This window comes from Phaethon lepturus, unplaced genomic scaffold, assembly GCF_000687285.1.
Source record: "Phaethon lepturus isolate BGI_N335 unplaced genomic scaffold, ASM68728v1 scaffold5828, whole genome shotgun sequence".
Taxonomy (NCBI): Eukaryota; Metazoa; Chordata; class Aves; order Phaethontiformes; family Phaethontidae; genus Phaethon; species Phaethon lepturus.
The window spans coordinates 21,261-39,857 of record NW_010558160.1 but is presented as its reverse complement, the minus strand read 5'-3'; the positions used below and the strand labels follow the sequence as shown (position 1 = coordinate 39,857).

The following is an 18,597-nucleotide window of genomic DNA, read 5'->3' as shown; positions in this document are numbered from 1 at the left end:
GTCGTGTAGTTTGAGATAACAACAGCTGCCCACCCACAAGCTCACAAAGTGAACATCTCCCTTGGTGCTTCTACAAGGGACCGAACTCAAGTATCATTTCCTGCCCTGCAGATGTATTCAGGATCACAAGCTAATCCACATTTTATTTACTGGTTTATTTTTTTAAAGGCAGGTTAGCGATGCAAGGGCAAGGGCATTGCTGTGAAATGGGCCTCCAGGTGGTAAGAGAAGCACCACTTACCTCGCTTGGTGTAAACCCTCCGTGAGCATGGCCATGTGCCCACACTCCGACGGTATATCACAGTAACCGTCCCAGTGAGGCATCCTTCCAGCTCACCTGGTGACCATGCAGTAAGGTACCAGTGCTCCAAAAAAAACAAGAGGCTGTTTAAATCATCACATCCAGGTAGTATTGCTTGTCCAGAGGAGAGACCCCAGCACAGCACAGGATCCACAGGCTTCCTGCAGGCTTGTCCGTCAGCAGTGGTCAGGCAGCGGGGGCTTATGAACATCATGGGCATGCCAACGTATTTCTCCTTGGAGAAATCATAGCGGAGTTACATTGACCTGGCAAGCACAGTCTTATTCACACAGAACCACTGAACAACGCAGTGCCTCGCAAACACCCACACGTGTATTTATTCAGACACTTCACTGTGGAAAAATAAATGCATGTTAACAACAGTGGATCTTTACTACCTTGTAGGCAAAGGGTTCTTTAGGGTGTTGTTTAGCATGTAGGAAAAGTGGCATCTGTCGATAATAGTTACAAAACAGTCATTTCTGTCACCTCAAGCATGATGAGCCTCGTAGATTGAGTAGACGTTTTACCTGGAGATGAGCAACCATTGCTACTTGCACTAACGCATGCAAGAGAATCAGAAATTGTAACCAGCAGTTCCAAAATTTTCACACTATGTCAAATTTACCAGCTTTATTTCTATTTTATGGGTTAGATTAACAGACTGTTGCTGGCTCTGTCAACAACTCATAGAAAATGGGTTGGACTAGGACAGTGGAGATGATGGGGGACTTGGCATTTCAAGATTGCCTTACCCGCCAGGCTGCAGCTTGTTCCAGGGCAGGTTGTCCTCAGGCTTCTGTTAGGGTTATTTTACTTTATATAAAATACCTGAACCAGGGCAGCAAGCAAGCAGAGGGATGAGTGCACTCTCCAGGCAATAGGAAACATGAACTTGAATCCTTAGCAGAAGGAGTTTTTCATGAATAGCTTTATTTTTCTCTTATTCTGGGAGCAATCCATTCAGTTCACTTCAGGCCAAATTGCAGTGTTTCTTCACTGGTTCTGATCAAAGCCAAAGCAAAAAGAAAAGCTGGCTATTCAGACCAGCTCTGCTGCCCGGTTTTCAGACTAAGCTGACCAAAAATGGGAGTTTTCCAGGGTAGCTATTCCTTTCCTGGGCAAGCTGGAGGTGATAGCATACTGGCTTCAGAATAAGATGACAGGCTTCAGGTAGGCTGCTTTCCCAAACTTTTATGTCCCACATGGACCTGGCATGCACCACATGCCCTGTGCCAACACAGCTTATTGCTGCGTGGAAAGGATGGACCAGTGCCAAGTGGTCAAGCATCCCAGCTAGATAAAACCATTTCACTGGCACCACGCTGCTACAAGACTTCAAGACTTTTCCTGGTGCAGCTTTGTAGCGTAGACAAGGGCAAGGTAGTAGAAGGCCAAGGGGAGATGTTTGGCCAACCTGTTTAATTTCATAGCACCCCACACTCCACCATAGCCCACTCTTCCCACAACATCTGCAACACAATCAGACAAGTAACAAGTGATAGAAAATGCTTCTTTACATGGTCTGTGAGAGAAAGCATTTCCTTCACTCTTGTAGAGAGAGAGAGAGAATTCAAGTCTGCTTTCCTCACCTTACCTGTAGCATGTCTTGTTCATGCCATGCCTGAACACTGTCCCGGTTCAGTCAGCAGAGAACACCAGTATTAAGTCAAATTTAGCTTAGGTCAAACTGGAGCACTGCATACTGGTTCTGTACTTCAGATGAAGATGATGGCAATCAATTACTATTTCAAGCAAATCAGATGCAGTCTTGAAGGTCTTGGAAGAAACATAATTTAGGTCTCCTTTGGTCAAAACTAAGGCAGCTGCAATGTAAACAGCAAGTATATTTTTACTGCGAGCTCTATTTAATTAAGAAACTTTATGGCATGCTATAGTATGCATATGCAGACATCTATACATTAACACCCCTTGTGAACTAAGGTTGGCTCCTTCTTAAACATGATGTCAACCAAAAGACAATTTCTCCTGAGTTTCTCCATTCTAAATTTTCAATCATTGAGCAACAGCACTGGAAAGCAGAGGAAGACGCTTACCCATCGATTCATTTCCTTTATTTCACAAGCTTTGAATTCAGAAATTGAACCACGACTAGTAGATCTTGATACGGTAGAGTAAGTAAAAATGCATGTGATTACAAAGGAAAAACTTTGTACAAAAAACTTTAAAAATCCGACGGCAACTTGGATTATCTGTAAGTACCAAAAATCTCATGCAGAAGGAGAGCACTACTGCCCAGGTCGAGAAATCCCTGCAGGGGTGGCAATGGCATTGGTATGTATAAGTTATGGCTCTGTCTAAAATGGAAAGATGAAGGACACAGACTTGGAACATACTGAGTGGGAACAGACAGGTGCTACAAAGACCATTTGTCATTATGTGTCCCGATGATTTTCTGTGTCTGAGAAGTGCTTCTTCAGTTTATAATAAATTAAAGATGAAACAGAAGCTGCTTATACTACTCTACTGCATACTTTCAAGATGGCCATTTTCTGCCTTCAGAAGTGTTTTTGGTGGCGTTTCTCAAATACGGACATTAATCTTGGCATTGTGTCTAGTCAATTGTTGGCAATGTGTTCTAAAGGGACTCACTCACAGAATGCAACTTGCATAAGTAACTCGGTAACATGCATTAACTACTCTAATACAGCGAAAGGGTGCAAAGGAACCATCATTCAGTTACGAGACGAAGCTAAAACCTGTAGTCACTAAAGGGGCAATGGAAGCACCATGCTTTAAGGTGACTATGGCATGAAAGCACAATTGTGAGGCAAGTAGTTCCAAGCAAACACACCACACTATTATCACCTCTTCCTATACAAAAAAAAGACATTTCATTTTTTATTTCCATTAGTACCAAATAAAACTGTGGGTTTCATAACATAGATATTGAAGGGAACGGACATTATTCCCATGATCCTTCATCCTTGTGTTTCTGTCCATCGTTTTTCAGCCGAGACTGGTAATATTAGAGCGGCCACCAGGAGGTGCCACGATGCGGTGGCCAGTACGGCGTGGGTTATTGTCATCTATCTGAGCTCCTGCAGGCAAGAGAAAATCAGGAAACAAAGCTATGAAAAGGAAAAGACCGTCAGTGCGGAGATGTTACCTGCCTAGTTCCAGCTACATGCCCCTCATGCCATCATCAGCTAGTTTCTCTTGAGCCAGACCCCTGACTGAAGTGCTAAACAGACCTTCAAGGCACATTTCTGTGTCTGGCTCCAGTTGTCTTCACTAAGAAGTATAGGCTGAAATGTTTGGGATCAGACTGATGATCACTCAACATGGGGAATTTTTTTCCACCGACTTGAAGAACCCATGCAGGGATGACAGCCTACAGACTGGGCTCCCTTCATGAGATCAGACCCTGACAGAAAATACTACTGTTTTAACTAGAAAAAAAACCCAAAACATGTATGTGCAGAGTGGATTTTTCAAACCTGCCGCACTGATTTAGAAAACCTGTCCCCACTGAGTCAATGGATCAACAATACAGTAAATCTGATGTTAGTGATCATAAATCCATCAGGCAAGTAGCATTGAGCTGATGTAAACTTGTACCCACTTCAGACTGCTTTTAAAAATGTTGGAAGGTTAATGTGACAGCAAGCTTTCTGCCAGGCTAAATATTGTCTGATCACACTCAGCTTCCTACAGGCAATGTAAGAGTACCATAAAAGCAGAGGATCATTTTAAATGTGATCGTAGTCTCTGGGTTTGCTTAATTTAATAAGATCATAGTAATGTGCATTTGCCTGACTCGGATCAAATTCATACCACTAGGTGCCTTGATAGTACCCAGATCCAGCACTGGACTGTGAAACCACTGCTTCAGATGCATATGAAAATCCCACTTATCAGTTATTATTGTTAGAGGTCAAATTTCTAAGCACTTTTTTTGTTTTATATAGCTTTACGGATCTGTATGTGCTTACTATGGCCCCAGGTGTATGGGCAAAAATATACTTCAACTCACTAGGAGGGGCTTTGAAGTATTTGCTGTCTTTGGGCTTTCTTCCAGAAGTTTCATTTAGTTTCTAAAGACAGGGTCTGTCAGGGAGGAAAACTCTACCATCAGCTCCCACAGGGGAGAAAATCCAGTGACTTTCATAACATCATAAGGAGCCACTTATTTCCAATCGGGCTGTAGCCTTTTGAAGGATAAAGATTTGACAAACTTGCAATTATCTTCAAATGACAAGAATTATTTCTGAGAACCCCAAAGGATGATTTTCTAGTCTGTTTCTTATGTACCATGGAAAATGTTTTGGGCACCAAGAGCAAAGAGGACAAAAGATACTCTAATCTGCATGTGAATAGCTTCTGCACATGGTTTGCCAACCACGGACAAGGACAGTTGAGGTTTCCATGTCTAGCAGCTTCTGGTGATGCAGCAAGAAAGAAATCTGAGATGTCTGAGCCACCAGACCCAAGGCCCATCAGCTGTACATACCACCAAGGGGCCTCTGTCACATAACCAGAGACCTCAGCTACCTGTCATGGGCCAGTTAAATGTTAGAAGACTGCACGCAGAGAAAAATTTTAGATTGCAAACACTTTGAATATTTGGCAATTTGTAAAATATTCCTAGGGAAATAATATATAAAAACACACATATAGCAAGTATATCCATGTATGTGAGTATATATAATCCTTTCATATTTGATTAAAGAGGTAATTATAATGGAAATTGATCACCAATAATCCGTGCTCATGGCTTTAAAACATTTCTGACAAGTCACGCGGACTTACCTGATAAGCTAAAATTGGATTGATGGAGGTTTCTGATTGGTGGGGGTTGGTTTTTGGCAGGGGAGGATTTAGTTGAGGGTGCAGGAGTTGCATATTTTGGCGTAGCTGGGATTTCATACACAGGCCCATCATACATTCCTCTGGAGACTCCTTGCAGTCCTCCCACCTAAATCAAGAGGACAATAAAAATCCAGACACCGAGTGCTCTGACAATGCTCCCTAATGATACTCCTGCCTATAGGCAGAGACCACTGAGCAGACAGCTGTATTCTGCATTAGCTGAATTATAAACACATCTGTACTCTCATCAAAGCAACAGTCTGCTTTATATATAAAGGGAATGATAAAGCTTCCTCCCTCCATTTTCATACATAAAAAAATTACACGAGAGATATCCTTATTAGGCTTCTTTTAAAGTCAATGGGATTCAAAAGAGCAACAGGTCTGACCTAAGAAGTTTATTTTTAGTAAAATCAGTCACCATCATCTCTTCTCTCTCCATTCAGAGGCCGTTCGGCAGGGTGGGTTCAGCTGCTGAATCCCTCTTTGGTTGTTGGAAGACTGATACCCACTACAACTGATTGCAGCAACTTCACTCCTACCTGTATTTTCTCTGCCCCTCCCCTTCAGATATCTCATTATCTTCATTAGAACTCATTGAAAAGTGGTGGCAACTTTTAAATAAAAATTTCAAAAGTTTCCACTTCTTGTAATCAACTAGAAAAGCAATTATAGGTTAGGCTGTGGCACGGAACCCATCTTTCATTATTTGTCAACAGAGTATCTGTCATTTGAGCTCTGATTTCAGTTTGAGGTCTCTAGATTTTATCCGTGTACAGCCCCTATGAGGAATATGAGAAAAGACAATCAACACAGCCTCATTGGCCTTAAAATCACAGGAATCTAGGAACTAATATTTTTTAAAAACAGTTCCAATTTTCAGGAAGAGCCTGAAGTCATTGAATCGCACAATCCAAAGCTCATCAAAAAGATCAGAAATCTGTGGCTTACAAGATTATTGTTGCGGAGCCATTTCCCCAACAGATTAACAGTGAAATTAAAATACCGTATAGGAAGGACGCTATTCACAGGGGTTTGATCCAGCTCTTACAGAAATCTATGCGTTTTCCTTGCTTTTGGTGATGGAGACACCAGGCTCAGAAGAGCCACCGTCTCGCAGGCTGAGCCAAAACTAAAGCCCAGAAGGGAGCAGCTGCCAATCACAGCAACGAATCCATCTTCCAGGGACCCACAAAGGCAGGAACTTACACTGCTGTCCCTGCGCCAGGGATAAATTTATACTGCTATCCTGTGCCAGTTACAGCTCTGCAGCCTCTTTTTTGACATGTTTTTTCTATATTCATTTGCTGTGCAGTGACATATTCAAATGGCGGCTGATATAACCATTACTGGGTTTTTCTAAATATTTCCAATCAATCAAATTTGATAGTGGGAAAAGAAACACAGACATGAATTTGCTCTCCCTTCCTCTCGGCAGGCAGCAGAGGGAGCTGCAAGAGCAAAAATATCAGCCTTTTTCTTGGTCCTTTTGCAGACCTTTCCATAAGTATCTAAAATCAAAAGTCTTTCCCAAAATCCAAGCCCACTTGCAAGATGCAAGTTACTTGGCCCAGTTACTTTTGTGCAAACTCCTGCTATAAGACACCATTCTCTGATACTTGTTTTTAAAGTGTTGTTTTCACTATTTAAATTATATTTATATAATTAATGTAATCAATATATGATTATGATATAATTCATAGAATTTAATATTATATTAACATATTCTGCTTCTATAATTATGATATTATAATAATAATTACTTTATACAGCACTCCCATGTGTTCAACCCTTGAGGCAAGTGTGAAGAGAAGGCCCATGTCATCTATGTGGATAATGTAAAAAAGTGCAATACTGATGAGTATTTTATAAAACTTTTGTAGATGCATTTGACTTGTATAGTGTCTTTTCTCATTAGAAGAGCAGATATTTTATAACCCCCAGCTTGACAGAATTTGTATAACAAATGATGAAAGATAAAAACTATCAACCTGTTTGTAGACTTAATTTCAGCTGCCACCCCCACAGGCTATGATACATGCTTAGTTGAAGAAAATATGGATTTTAGTCATTTTGTCTTGTTACCTGTCCTCACACAGTGAATTTCTTGCTCAGAAGCAAAAAGCAATTTCCAAACAACCCCGAACTAGTGCCAAGCTAATTGGTTTTCAACAGAGGAGCACTGATACAATTCAAAACCAGAAGTGACCCTGTCTTAATCTTGGTCATTTCCCAAGCTTTTTATTAAACACAAGAGAAAAGTTTTCTGAGCTGTGAATGCTGCTAATACTCAGCGCAGCAAATGCAGCAATAACAGTTCAGAGATGCCAAATATAACGAGTATCTCTGGTTTACACGCTTTTCTTCTCTACAGCGTGGCCGTTCAGTACCCAAAGCTTAGGAACAATTTAAAATTCTGTTTTTCTTCTGGCTACCCCTCTTCCCAAAGAAGCTTTATCTTTTTCCTGAATTTTAACTGAAAGTAACTGCTATCACTATTCCACCTTCCTTCAAAAGCTGCACAGCTGGCCATAAGGCAGTTGTACCCAGCTGGCAATTATATGCTCTACCCACTGAAGCTCTTGGTGTTAAGTTGCATCAGTTCACACTTGCAGAGGAACAAGTTTAGTGGCCGTTATTTGAACAAGTCATATATAGTCCATCTGATATGGACTCATAAATAAAAAAACATGTATTATTGTCGTTCCAAGAGGGTATGGCTAGAAAGAAGGTTAAATAGTATCTGGCGTTACCTTATTCCTGATTTTGATGCGCTGGTAAAGATATTCAGGGAAAGGTTTGCGAGGGATGAACCGGCCCATTCCCTTATTTACGTGCAGATTTCCATCTTCAAACACAATCTTCCCTTGGCTTATGACCACGAGCGGGGCACCATGGCACTCCATTCCTTCAAAGATGTTGTACTCAACAGCCTGAGGATCAACCAACATACTCACTGCAAGTTCGGCACAAGATCTCTTTCAGTTAGCAACTTAAAATTTATACTGGTGGTCATAGTTTTAGACAACTGCCATTAAGAGGTGTATAAAATATACATATATATATATATATAAAACAAATGAGATAAAATGTTTGCTTTCTCTGAAGGAAAAACAATGCATTTTGATATGAAAAGATTTTAAAGAATCCCTCTGGTCAGACTTTCCTGCGTCAGACTTTTCCTTTCCATTGCTCACTTTCCATCAACACTTTATCTCATTCGTTTTTGAGGAATTTCCATATTTATCCAGAGCCTCCAGAAGTGCGATAGCCTTAATAAGAAGGAAAATTGTGACTCGGCTGCCAGATACCCAGAGGACATGGTCCACCATGCATGCGCTGTGACTGTGTAAGGGAATTTCAAAGGGGCCAGGACACATACTTCTGTCTGAAAAAGCCCAGAAAGGACCAGGAAAGCCTGAATCTAAATGGGAATGGCTGTCAAAGAGCAGGTGATTATTACTTTCTTCAAAATACAGACAGATCCCAAGACAGAGAAATAGAAACTGAATCACCTAAACTTACTTTTTAAAGGTTTCTAAAGGTCTGTGCCTTTTTAATATAAGCCTTGATATCTTTACGGGATTTCCAGTAAAACATTTGGAAGAATTCCCCAATATAAAAGACCAAAGCACCAAACAATGATAACAACTTTGAGATACAGAAGACATAAAATAAAACCTGTCACAGTCAAAATCAAAGCAACTGTGAGTCACTGGTACTCTGCACTAAGGGCAGAGAAGTATGCGGCAAAGCTTTGGAATTAAATAGAAAATCCCAGCTGTGTAGTTGCTCAAAGCTGTATTATCAAAATATTTAATCATCTGCCATAATTTAGAATACTGTTGATTTAATTGTGCTATTTATAATATCAGGTGCTTTTCAAAAAGCAAAAAAAAAGTGAGCTGGTTTTAAATCTATCATCACAGCTTTACTAACCCCACCTGCAGACCTGCTGATTCACACCTGTTTACAGATCTGCCACAAGCATTCAACAAATAGCTCAATGTAATATGCAGAGAAAAAAGAAAACCTTCCTGATCCCAGTGCTTCCAATGCAAGATTTCAATACTTTCATCCTCCAAATTACTTACCCATTTCAGAACAGAAGTAGGCAGTTACGCCACAACTCTATATCCCGTATATTTGGAGATCACACGAGTTAGATCAATGTTTGAAAAGAAAGCAACAGTGACATTTCTTTTTTCTTCCAGGCTTTCCTTTTCTGCTTACCGATTTATGGCTTTTGGCTGTTATAGTCTTCACCTTATCAGGGTCCCAAATAACCACATCAGCATCCGATCCTACAGCAATCCGGCCTTTTCTTGGATACAGATTGAAGATTTTGGCAGCATTGGTGCTGGTGACAGCTACAAACTGGCTCTCGTCCATCTTACCTGTGGCCTAAAAACAATGTGACTTGAGCAAAACGTGCTTATAAAATGAATTTGCTATGGACTGGATTTACTATTCAGAGTGCCAAACGATTAGGGAGATACGGGAAGGCATGTGGTGCATCACACAGAGGTTTTATCAAGCGGTTTTATACAAGACACGTTACTTGAGAGTTTCAGCTAAGCGAATGTGTTACTCCCGGCGTCCCGAAGAACAGCCAATAAAACCTTAATGCAGATGATACCATCAGGTTGTGCAGTTACAAAGGTCCCTTCGTCTACACGCTGATGCCTACGTCATTTTGTTGCTCGCCCTACTAATATCCATTTAAATGTTGTAATGATTCTAAAACAGAGAAACTTATACGAGTATTACGAGATTAAATAAAGGGTGAAGATTCAGACTCTATTAGAAAAATTTCTTGCAAATTAAGTCCATGCCACTATTAGTATTACCAAAGTAATAAATCTAAGTAATACAGCCCCAGTTATAAAGTCCTTGCCTGGAGAAATGTCACCACCAATTGAACTTTTTATACAGTCAGTGATGGCTTCATAGCAGCGTTTTGATTTTTCACTATAATATTCTGGGGGCTTCCCTGGCAAGAAGCAAAAGCAACATTCTTCCAACAAAGAACAAGAGTGCCAAACTTTTTAATATTAAATAAACACTTATTTCCTGCCTGCTAAAACATGAGATTTACAAAATAGAAGCTACTCAGTGGTCCAGGACCGAATGTCACCACTTGTAAATCCCATGTCGCAGCCTTTGCTGCAGCTCCTTCCCTTTGTGGGAGCAACAACAGCGTAGTACCGCTGGCTGGCTGCACTTCGCTTGCTTCCCTGCTTTGCTCCTACATGGCAGATACCTGAAGTTGCTTCTGTGCTTGGGATCTCAATAGCGTTCCCTGAAGAAAGCGGTTATAAAACACAGTCTGGGAAAAGCGCTCACGAGAGCGTTGTAAATACTACCGCTTCCCAGTTTGCAATATGCGTTTGAGTGCAATGCAGTGTAAGGTAATGAGTGTGTGTGTGTGTGTGCGCACGTGCGTGCGTGGGTGTGCATGCGAAGACAGACAATGGAGGGAGAATATTATTATGTATTCGGATCCATGGAACCATCAAGAGATGGCTAACTTACACCGGCAGCACACCGCAAAATATGCCAGTATGAATTACATGCAATGGTCTCCTTCAAAGCATTTTATAGTCTAGCCTCAGGCTCAGCTGCTATCCGTTTGTAATTTCTCAAAAACGATGAGACACTTCCCAAATTCAAACCATCCATTCATCACGTTTAATATGGGGTCCACTTCAAAATCATTAAACTGCTCCAGATCCTACATCTCTGAGAAGCATCCACTCTGACGCAACCAGAAAATTGAGCGGTGCAGTCTGTGAAGCCTCAGGTCTAATAAAACATGATGGCGTTGCACTGTCAAAAGTGAAACACAGCCCTGAGTTTATAAAACTGGAGAAGGTTTTCGAAATAAACAATTCACCTCGTAATATCTCCCTCTCAGGGATTCTCAGAAATATATTAGAAAGTCACTTAAGTACTGGCCAGGAGTCTCCTGGCCTTCATTATTCAGCCAACACTCAATTTCTTTTTAGTCCATAAAAGCAATTACTTACTACAGCCTTGTCCCAGACAACAGTCATTCTTTCCTCAATTCCATTGACCCCTTCAGGAATCATAGTGAAGTTGTCCTTTCCAATGGCTTTCTGGGCCGTGCTATACGGGCAGTGTCCACTTCCCGTCACCTGCAGGTCCCCACTGTGGAGTTAACACACAGAAGGTTTAGACCAGGCGTCACCAAGGTGACCTTGGTCTCAGACTAGCTGTGAATGGACCTTTCAAGCCTACACACCGGAGGCATAGGCTGTAAATCATGTCAGCGGCAGTTACACGTTGGCTACAGATCACTGAAGAGCGACAATGGCATTGGACATCTCCACTTTCCCCCAGGAGCACCCTGAACTCCCAGATTAACAGCCCCCTCGGGTTTCAGGCTGCTCATCGACAGAGATCAGGCACAAGCCCGCTAACCAGGACAAAGGATTACTCTAGGATTAACGAAATGATCAGAAGCTTATATGAAATGTCTGCCACTCTCAAGATAAATTAAGTCATAACCATGCTGAAAAATAATGGCAAATTTTACAGTGCAAAAGTCATGAGCATCAGGCTTGTTTCTCTGTATTTCTCCCCTGCACATATATTTTCTTGCAATTCTTACACAAATATTTGTCTCACCTTCCAAACAGAACCATGAAAATAAAAAAGGAAGGAAACTTTTTTATCAGGTAGTTTTCTAATTAAACAAAGAAAGGCACAGTGCAAGTCAAACACATTATCTGAATTTATCTAACACAGAAAAAGGCATGGAGTAAAACACAAAAAGAACTACCAAATAATAATGCTTTTTTTTCAGCCTACAGAAATTTTTCTTGCAGGGAACAGAACTGGATCACAGCTGCTTTGGGGAATAAGGAGGTAGAACATAACCAATATGCAGAATCTTGCAGAAATAGAAAGACAACAAAGATAGGTTCTTCAATATCCACAGGAAACAGGTGATATTTTTAGATCTTGATTAAGCTTTCAGGAGTCAAGCACGTTCAAACACACTACCATTTCTCCTCTATTACTCAAGAAGGGCGATGTCCCCAAGAGCCTGTCATCCTTTTCTTTAAGTGATTATGTAAGTTCAAGCTCTGAAACATCTGAACAATTCTGGTCCACAAATTTAGATTCCAGTAATCTAACAAATAGCCAAGTACAGAGGAAAAAAGGGTCACACATCAGTAATTTTAATGCAATTTTCTGGGCTGCCAGCCCTAATGATTGCTGACAGTCAGAGAAGAACCTTTGGCCTCTTCACCATGCTCACATCTATCCATCCAGTCTTTAGCAGAAGACAAACCCATGTATGTAATAGTGAAAAGGCAGTTATGTTTTAGCTGTTCCTGATTACTAATGACTGCCTGGTGTTACTCCATAGGATTAAACCAAATCCATCAGTTAAACATTCATTTATTCTAACACAACAATAAAGTCAGAAGATTGCAATGCCATTTTTTTGTTGCTCTTCTGTCAGCTAAGCTTCTTGTGGCTTACCCCCTCTCTCTTTTCTGCACTCTGATGAATACAACCCTGAACACAGGAATGTCACAGCCAAGCCCTGTATCACCGCCCATTTCCCTGAAGTTATGTTGTGCTTCTTACATGACGCGATTAATTCCTACGCCTGAAGATAAAAAGGAATTGCTTCCTCTGAACTACGTTTGCCCTCTCCAATGACATTCAGTGACATGCGCTGCACTCCCCTGTATAGTCAACAGAAGACTTCTGCAGCTGAAGCATGTAGCTCAAGAGCTACCCAAGACCTGGTTAAGCACATGGGCAATCCTCCTGTAGAGGTATGCTCTACTGTCAGATGGGGGATAAGCATCAGATCAGCTAAAAAACTGAGACAAGAAGGGATCACCACAGAAAACGTCTCCCAAAGAGGGAGTGGTGGGAATTAACAGTGGACATACGTGTGTCTTTAAATGCCACATCAATATTTCATCATCTTATTCTTCACTGTAAACAAGGCTTTCACGGCAGATTACGTCTTCTAAGAAGCATCAAGATCTCACATCTCTAGTTCAGAAGAGATGGCATATCACAGCGGCAGTAATGCAGCAGTACACCGTGGAAGATGAAAGCTACCTCAGGAGCATGGTGCATGGATGAAACAAGGACCAAATCTCATGAGGTAAATCCAATCTCTGGAAATCATGAGACATGCTGGATTTTTATACATGCAACTTTTCAAAGTGAAAAATCAACACTTTCTGTAGAAAAGAGCACAAGCATTATGCTGCGTACTTGCAGAAGAATATTGTAAGGATTTTTTAATGAATGTAAAACATTGGTCTCGTGATGAACAGTCCAATAGAAAAGTGAAATACTGTCTTTACCACCATCCTTGCATAAAATTCCCCACAAATACATGGCAGACTGATAAAATATACCGTTTTTTTTAGTTTCACAGTATAGGTTTAAAGTATTAAAACTGAAAGCAGGCTAAGCTGCTGTCATTTAAGATCTAGGACTTTAAGCCACTAGGAAAAAAGTGCCATTTTTGCACGCTTAGAGGATAATGGGAACTTCTGTGATGACTCAGTTTGTCTTTCTGATGTTAGTGTCAAAAAAAAGTCATTATTTGGATTCCAGTTCTAAAAATTTTCTTGCTATTTTAGCTAATCTGTCTGGACCCACATGCTATTATTTTGGGACTCTTCTAGAAAACATACAGCCATGTCTGATAGCGTAAAGAGCCAAACATTTTGATACACATTCACATGTGCTGGCTAAAAGCCTTACCCTTACACAATGAGCTTCACTCTTTACAGTGCTGATAGTGACGGATTAGACCAGAAAAGTAATTTTTCTTCCTTGTCCTTATTTTAAGGAACAGAAAGCTCAATTATGGAAAATCCTTTCTGCCACCAGACCACCTCAATAGAACAAATTCCTGCGTATTCTTACTAGAAACACACGTAACTGCTGAACTGTGCATCCATTAATAGTGCTGCGCATGCAGCATCGTCAGGGCAGGTGAGTTAAAACCTGGCTTTGGTGGACTGCACAGCCTGACCAACCGTCTGCAAGGACAGGCGTGCGCCCTGCAGCAGCGGCGACGATTGATGGCAGCTTCCCATCACACGATGTGTCCATCCCCATAACGGGCAGCTCTGCCCAAGCCGGAATTACGCATGCAGGGGCCTCATACGACCAGCCACATTGGCACTGCCTTGCCATTCAGCCTGCCAGCTAGTCACGTGGAAAACTAACCTCAGCGGGAAATGTTTTCTGAAGACCAGTGGGTCACTTTTAGGGTTCAAATGCTACTGCATTGTCTAGAGCACTGGAAATCCTAGAAAGGGTAGGCAGCAGGTGAGGTGAGTGCCACCACATGGCGTTAAATAAGGTTTTAAATGGTAAGTTTTGTTCCTTACTCCAACACTAGCAATCTGTCCTGGTGGGACTTCAACTGTGAATTTCCTTATCATTTCAAAGCAGATGGTCTTTTGCTTAAGCTAACGAAGACCCACAGTTGGCTACAGGCAGGAGACAATTTCAGGAACCTATTTACAGTCTGGGGTGCTGGCAAGGCATTGCTGATGTTTTCTCTTCCATATGAGGAAGACATTTGTCCCTCTGTTGTCCTCATTCCTTTCGTCTCTCTAGCGATAACTCTCTGCCAACCTAAAGACAGTCAGCCCATACCCCTACTCTGTCAAGTGGCGGCCTCCAGCCATGAGCCTGTCTCCAGCCAAGCCCCTGACGGTCTCCTTTGTAATTCATCCTGGCCTCTTTCTCCTGCCTGACATACCTTCTCTGTATGTACCACTTATCTTTGCTGACTTCCACTTGGGGACCCTGGAACGTATAAAGACAGAAGGCAAGCTAAAAGTAAAAACAAGGCTGCAAGAACTAAACACAAGTTTAGATTTTGGTCCATCCCAAATGAAGGCAAACTACCAAGTCAGAAGTTTGCTATACATAGCAGTTAAAACCACTGAACTCCGCTACAAACAATTTCGTCTAGGATAGCCTAATTCTCAGAAGCGCTCACAGCTTACAGCCCTGCACCAGCTTTGACAAAAACTGCACCAAGGAAAGTCTTCTCAATTCCAAGTATCTCTCTGCATTCAGGGCCAACCCTGATTCAGGAGCTGTGCTTGCCACATATGACCAGGGGTCATAAACTGAGTCTATTCCCACAGATGGGAACCAGGCTATTGCTTACCTTGGATGGCGAGGATGCCATCTGATCACGTATTAACAATTATGCTGGAGAAAACAAAGAACTAGGGAAAAAGCCAGTTTGAAGTCCTGCGCTAAAGGCTGTTTGTCTAGCTGTACAACTAGGAATCACTTGAAAAGCGGAAAGAAAAAGAATTAATTCCTGCATAACCAGCAGTTGCTTCTCTGTCGTGCTAACAGGGAGCTGGAGGGTCCATGCCTGCTCAGCTCACTGACAGCCTAAACACATGGATATAACTATCCCTGATTTTCTACGGTCCCTCCTTTGCCGTTTCATGTATGAGACTGGTCTAAAGGAAACTGAGCTGATCCCTAGACGTTTCATCCCGTGTGGCTTTTGCACTCGCTCGACCATCAACCTGTAAAAAAATGAATGTCTTACCATGCTAAGAGTGAATTTAAGTGATCCGGAGTGGTAGGATCAGGGCTCAGAGGTGGCGAGGTCACAAAAGCTGCAGCCTTGGCCCAGTTTTTGCTCCAGTAATGCGTCCCATCTGTCCCCAGGCTGGCAGTGATCGGCTCTCCAAAAACAAGGGGACCTTGGAGGAAGCAAAGATATACAGGAACTGACTAGAATCCACACTCTTCAGCACATTATACTGCTTGCTGCCTGCAACCATGTATAATTGATGCATTGCTACATGGCCAGCATAGCTCCCAGGAAATTAAGCAGCCCTGGCTTTGTCTGCATGATAAAAAATTAATCAGGAGGCTCTCTGGGCTACACATGCTTTTGATCAGCATATTTACAAAGCTCCCTTTCTAATCCAGAAGGAGACAGTTCAGATCTGGTTTTAATTTGTACTGTTTTAATCACAGCCATGTTCCCTCTCTTGCTCCGGAGTGAATTTAGATGGAGGATGGGCTCCAGCAGCCAGATGCCTTTTTACTACTCCCAGGTTGGGCACAGCACCAGCAGATAGCAGCATATGGTCCCCAGCACCATACTCCAAGTCTCCAAGAACACAAATATCAAGATGATATTTTGCTCTTTGGCTTCTCCATATTGCTCACACGCTTTGTAGCACCAACGAGCAGAACAGTGCTGACTTGCAAATGCAGCTTCAAAAGCGGCTGCCTCCAGGCTCACAAGTCCCTTTTGGGTGCTTTGTAACCTGGATCCTTCCACGGCCCCTGCAAGCAATGCTGACCTGCAGGTCTCCCCAGTGCACATCTGATGGCGTCAGCCTCCTGCAGCAAGGTCAGGAATGAGACCAGGCATCTCCTAACAGCAGGTTCACTGCCCAAGCCACCCTTCAGGGGGTGAAATATCCTGAAATATCTCCAAAAGGCACAGGGGATCTGCTAGACCCTGTTAAGAAGAAAATATCTCCCTCCCATGAACAGAGCTACAGCAGTCTAAGGGAAAGGTAAACGGGATGACAGGATAAAGAAGAGTGACAACACAATCTTCAAGGGGACAGGGGATGCTTATACCATGTGGGGAGAGATTCTCAATTGAAAAATGCAGAAGAATGTCCTTTCAGTTTTCCCAGTCCCAAAATATTTAGGGTCTGTGATGGTGTTACCATTTTTTGGTAATCTCTCCCTGTGTCTTGTGATTTAGGTCAAGATGTACAGGTTTTTCCACTGAGCTTCTATTCAACAAAATATCAGAGTCTAGGGGAGAGAAGGAAGTCTCTTACCTTTCTTTCTGGCCAGTGCAATGATATCAGCCGCACTTTTGCTCATCACCTTGGTGATATACACTGGGCAGTTTATTCGACTGGCAATGGTGATGGCACGGAAAACTGCTTCTGCTTCAAGCTGAGGAAAAAAAGGAGGAAAAAAGTTAACTGCAAAAGCAGACTGAAGAAAAAATGAACTGAAGGACTGAGCCATATTTCTCACTGTTGAGCAAGAATTCGTCAGGGGCCGACTCTGATTTTTCCATACAGATAGAGACAGTGCTGGGAAAGAGGGAGCTAACCCAACCTCAAGACATTTCACGTTGGGAGTAACCACAGCCAGGCTGGACTTGCCAAGAGGTACAGCTGCCCCGGCACAAATACAGCTCCCTGGCTCCCGGCACCCCAGGAAAGGTGACGTCCAAGCAGCTGATGGAGCTCCTCCTTACCTTCCTCCCACCTTTCTGCTTCAGACTTCTACTCTGCAGCTGGAAGGAGAACGAAGCAAGGAAACATTGCCCCAGCTCGGAGACAACCTCTGAGCTCTCCCTGGCAGCTTACCCTATGCAATCTTTACATAAGGATAAGATGACAGTGAATGTAAAGTATTCTCAAACAGCAACTTCAGCGCTATGGACTGAATTTAGCCCAAAACCCATAACAGCCTTTGAAGCGTCTCCCAGTAAGTCCCCTCTGTCAGCAAGCGTAAAGGCAATCTCCTCCCAGGGAGCCATCTGGGATATAGGCACACAAAGCAGTCCTCTTCAGACAGAGCAGCAGTGTTTCCCAGGGGCTCTGGAGACTCCTCTCCCTGCTCATCAGTTTTTATGTGGATCCACAGTACTGGCATTTTAATACCTAACGCTCCATTGTGACTGAAAATACTGACTCGATGGTACAGAAATTTCTCTCCAAGAGTTGTGCTAGAAAAGTTGAGCAATTCAGCCCATCCAAAATGACTTGGCTTAATTCTTCACAGTTTCATAAAGTATTTTTTCTGTCGCTTCATGTTGTCCTAGGACTTTTATCACAACATTTTTTCTGGAAGCCCCAAATGCACCCACCTAAGACTAGGGAGAGGAGGCAGGACCTCTGCACCTCAGCGCTGGAGCCAAGGTGGTCAGATGCACAGTCAGAAAGATGGAATATTACTTTCTGGAAACTGCAAACGCAGATTTTCCTTAGGCCCTTGTTCTCATTAAAAGGAAACGACTCCATTCTTTTAGAATAATTTAGGTAGAAGTTAAACAGCAAAATTAAAAAGTACATGAACAGTTCAATAGAAGAATGTGACCAATTAAGCTGATTCCTTTTGCCTTGGGGAGAAGTTATATAAAGATCTGCAAACCACAACAATCTCTTCAAGTTTAGCCTCAAATCCCCAGGGCCTTGTCTCTTTAGTCTTCAAGGAAAGCAGTCACTTCCCACTACCACCCTCCATCATCCCATTAACGGTCCGAACTGTGTACATTAAGGGACATCCATAAGTCTCCAACTTTTCCTTCTCATTAAAGAAACCCTTTCCAGATGCCTGAGATGATCCTTGCCAGAGCCTGGGTTTTATTGTAAGGCAGTTGCAGAAAATAAGCTGCCTCACAGCATCTTTCCATTCTCACGTAT

At 42.3% G+C, this 18,597-nt stretch overlaps 1 protein-coding gene across 1 annotated transcript in view; it reads right to left on the bottom strand.

Moving 5' to 3' along the window:
- Positions 1–2,360: 2,360 nt before the first annotated feature.
- CRMP1 (collapsin response mediator protein 1) overlaps positions 2,361–18,597 on the bottom strand; it is a gene marked incomplete at its 5' end in the record, with an annotated part of 34,857 nt that continues 18,620 nt past the window's right edge. Inside the window, 7 exons of the mRNA XM_010292957.1 lie at positions 2,361–3,363; positions 5,075–5,240; positions 7,888–8,067; positions 9,368–9,538; positions 11,164–11,305; positions 15,732–15,888; positions 16,996–17,116. Of these exons, the coding sequence (XP_010291259.1) occupies positions 3,272–3,363; positions 5,075–5,240; positions 7,888–8,067; positions 9,368–9,538; positions 11,164–11,305; positions 15,732–15,888; positions 16,996–17,116 (1,029 nt within the window). The remainder of the gene's footprint in view (positions 3,364–5,074; positions 5,241–7,887; positions 8,068–9,367; positions 9,539–11,163; positions 11,306–15,731; positions 15,889–16,995; positions 17,117–18,597) is intronic.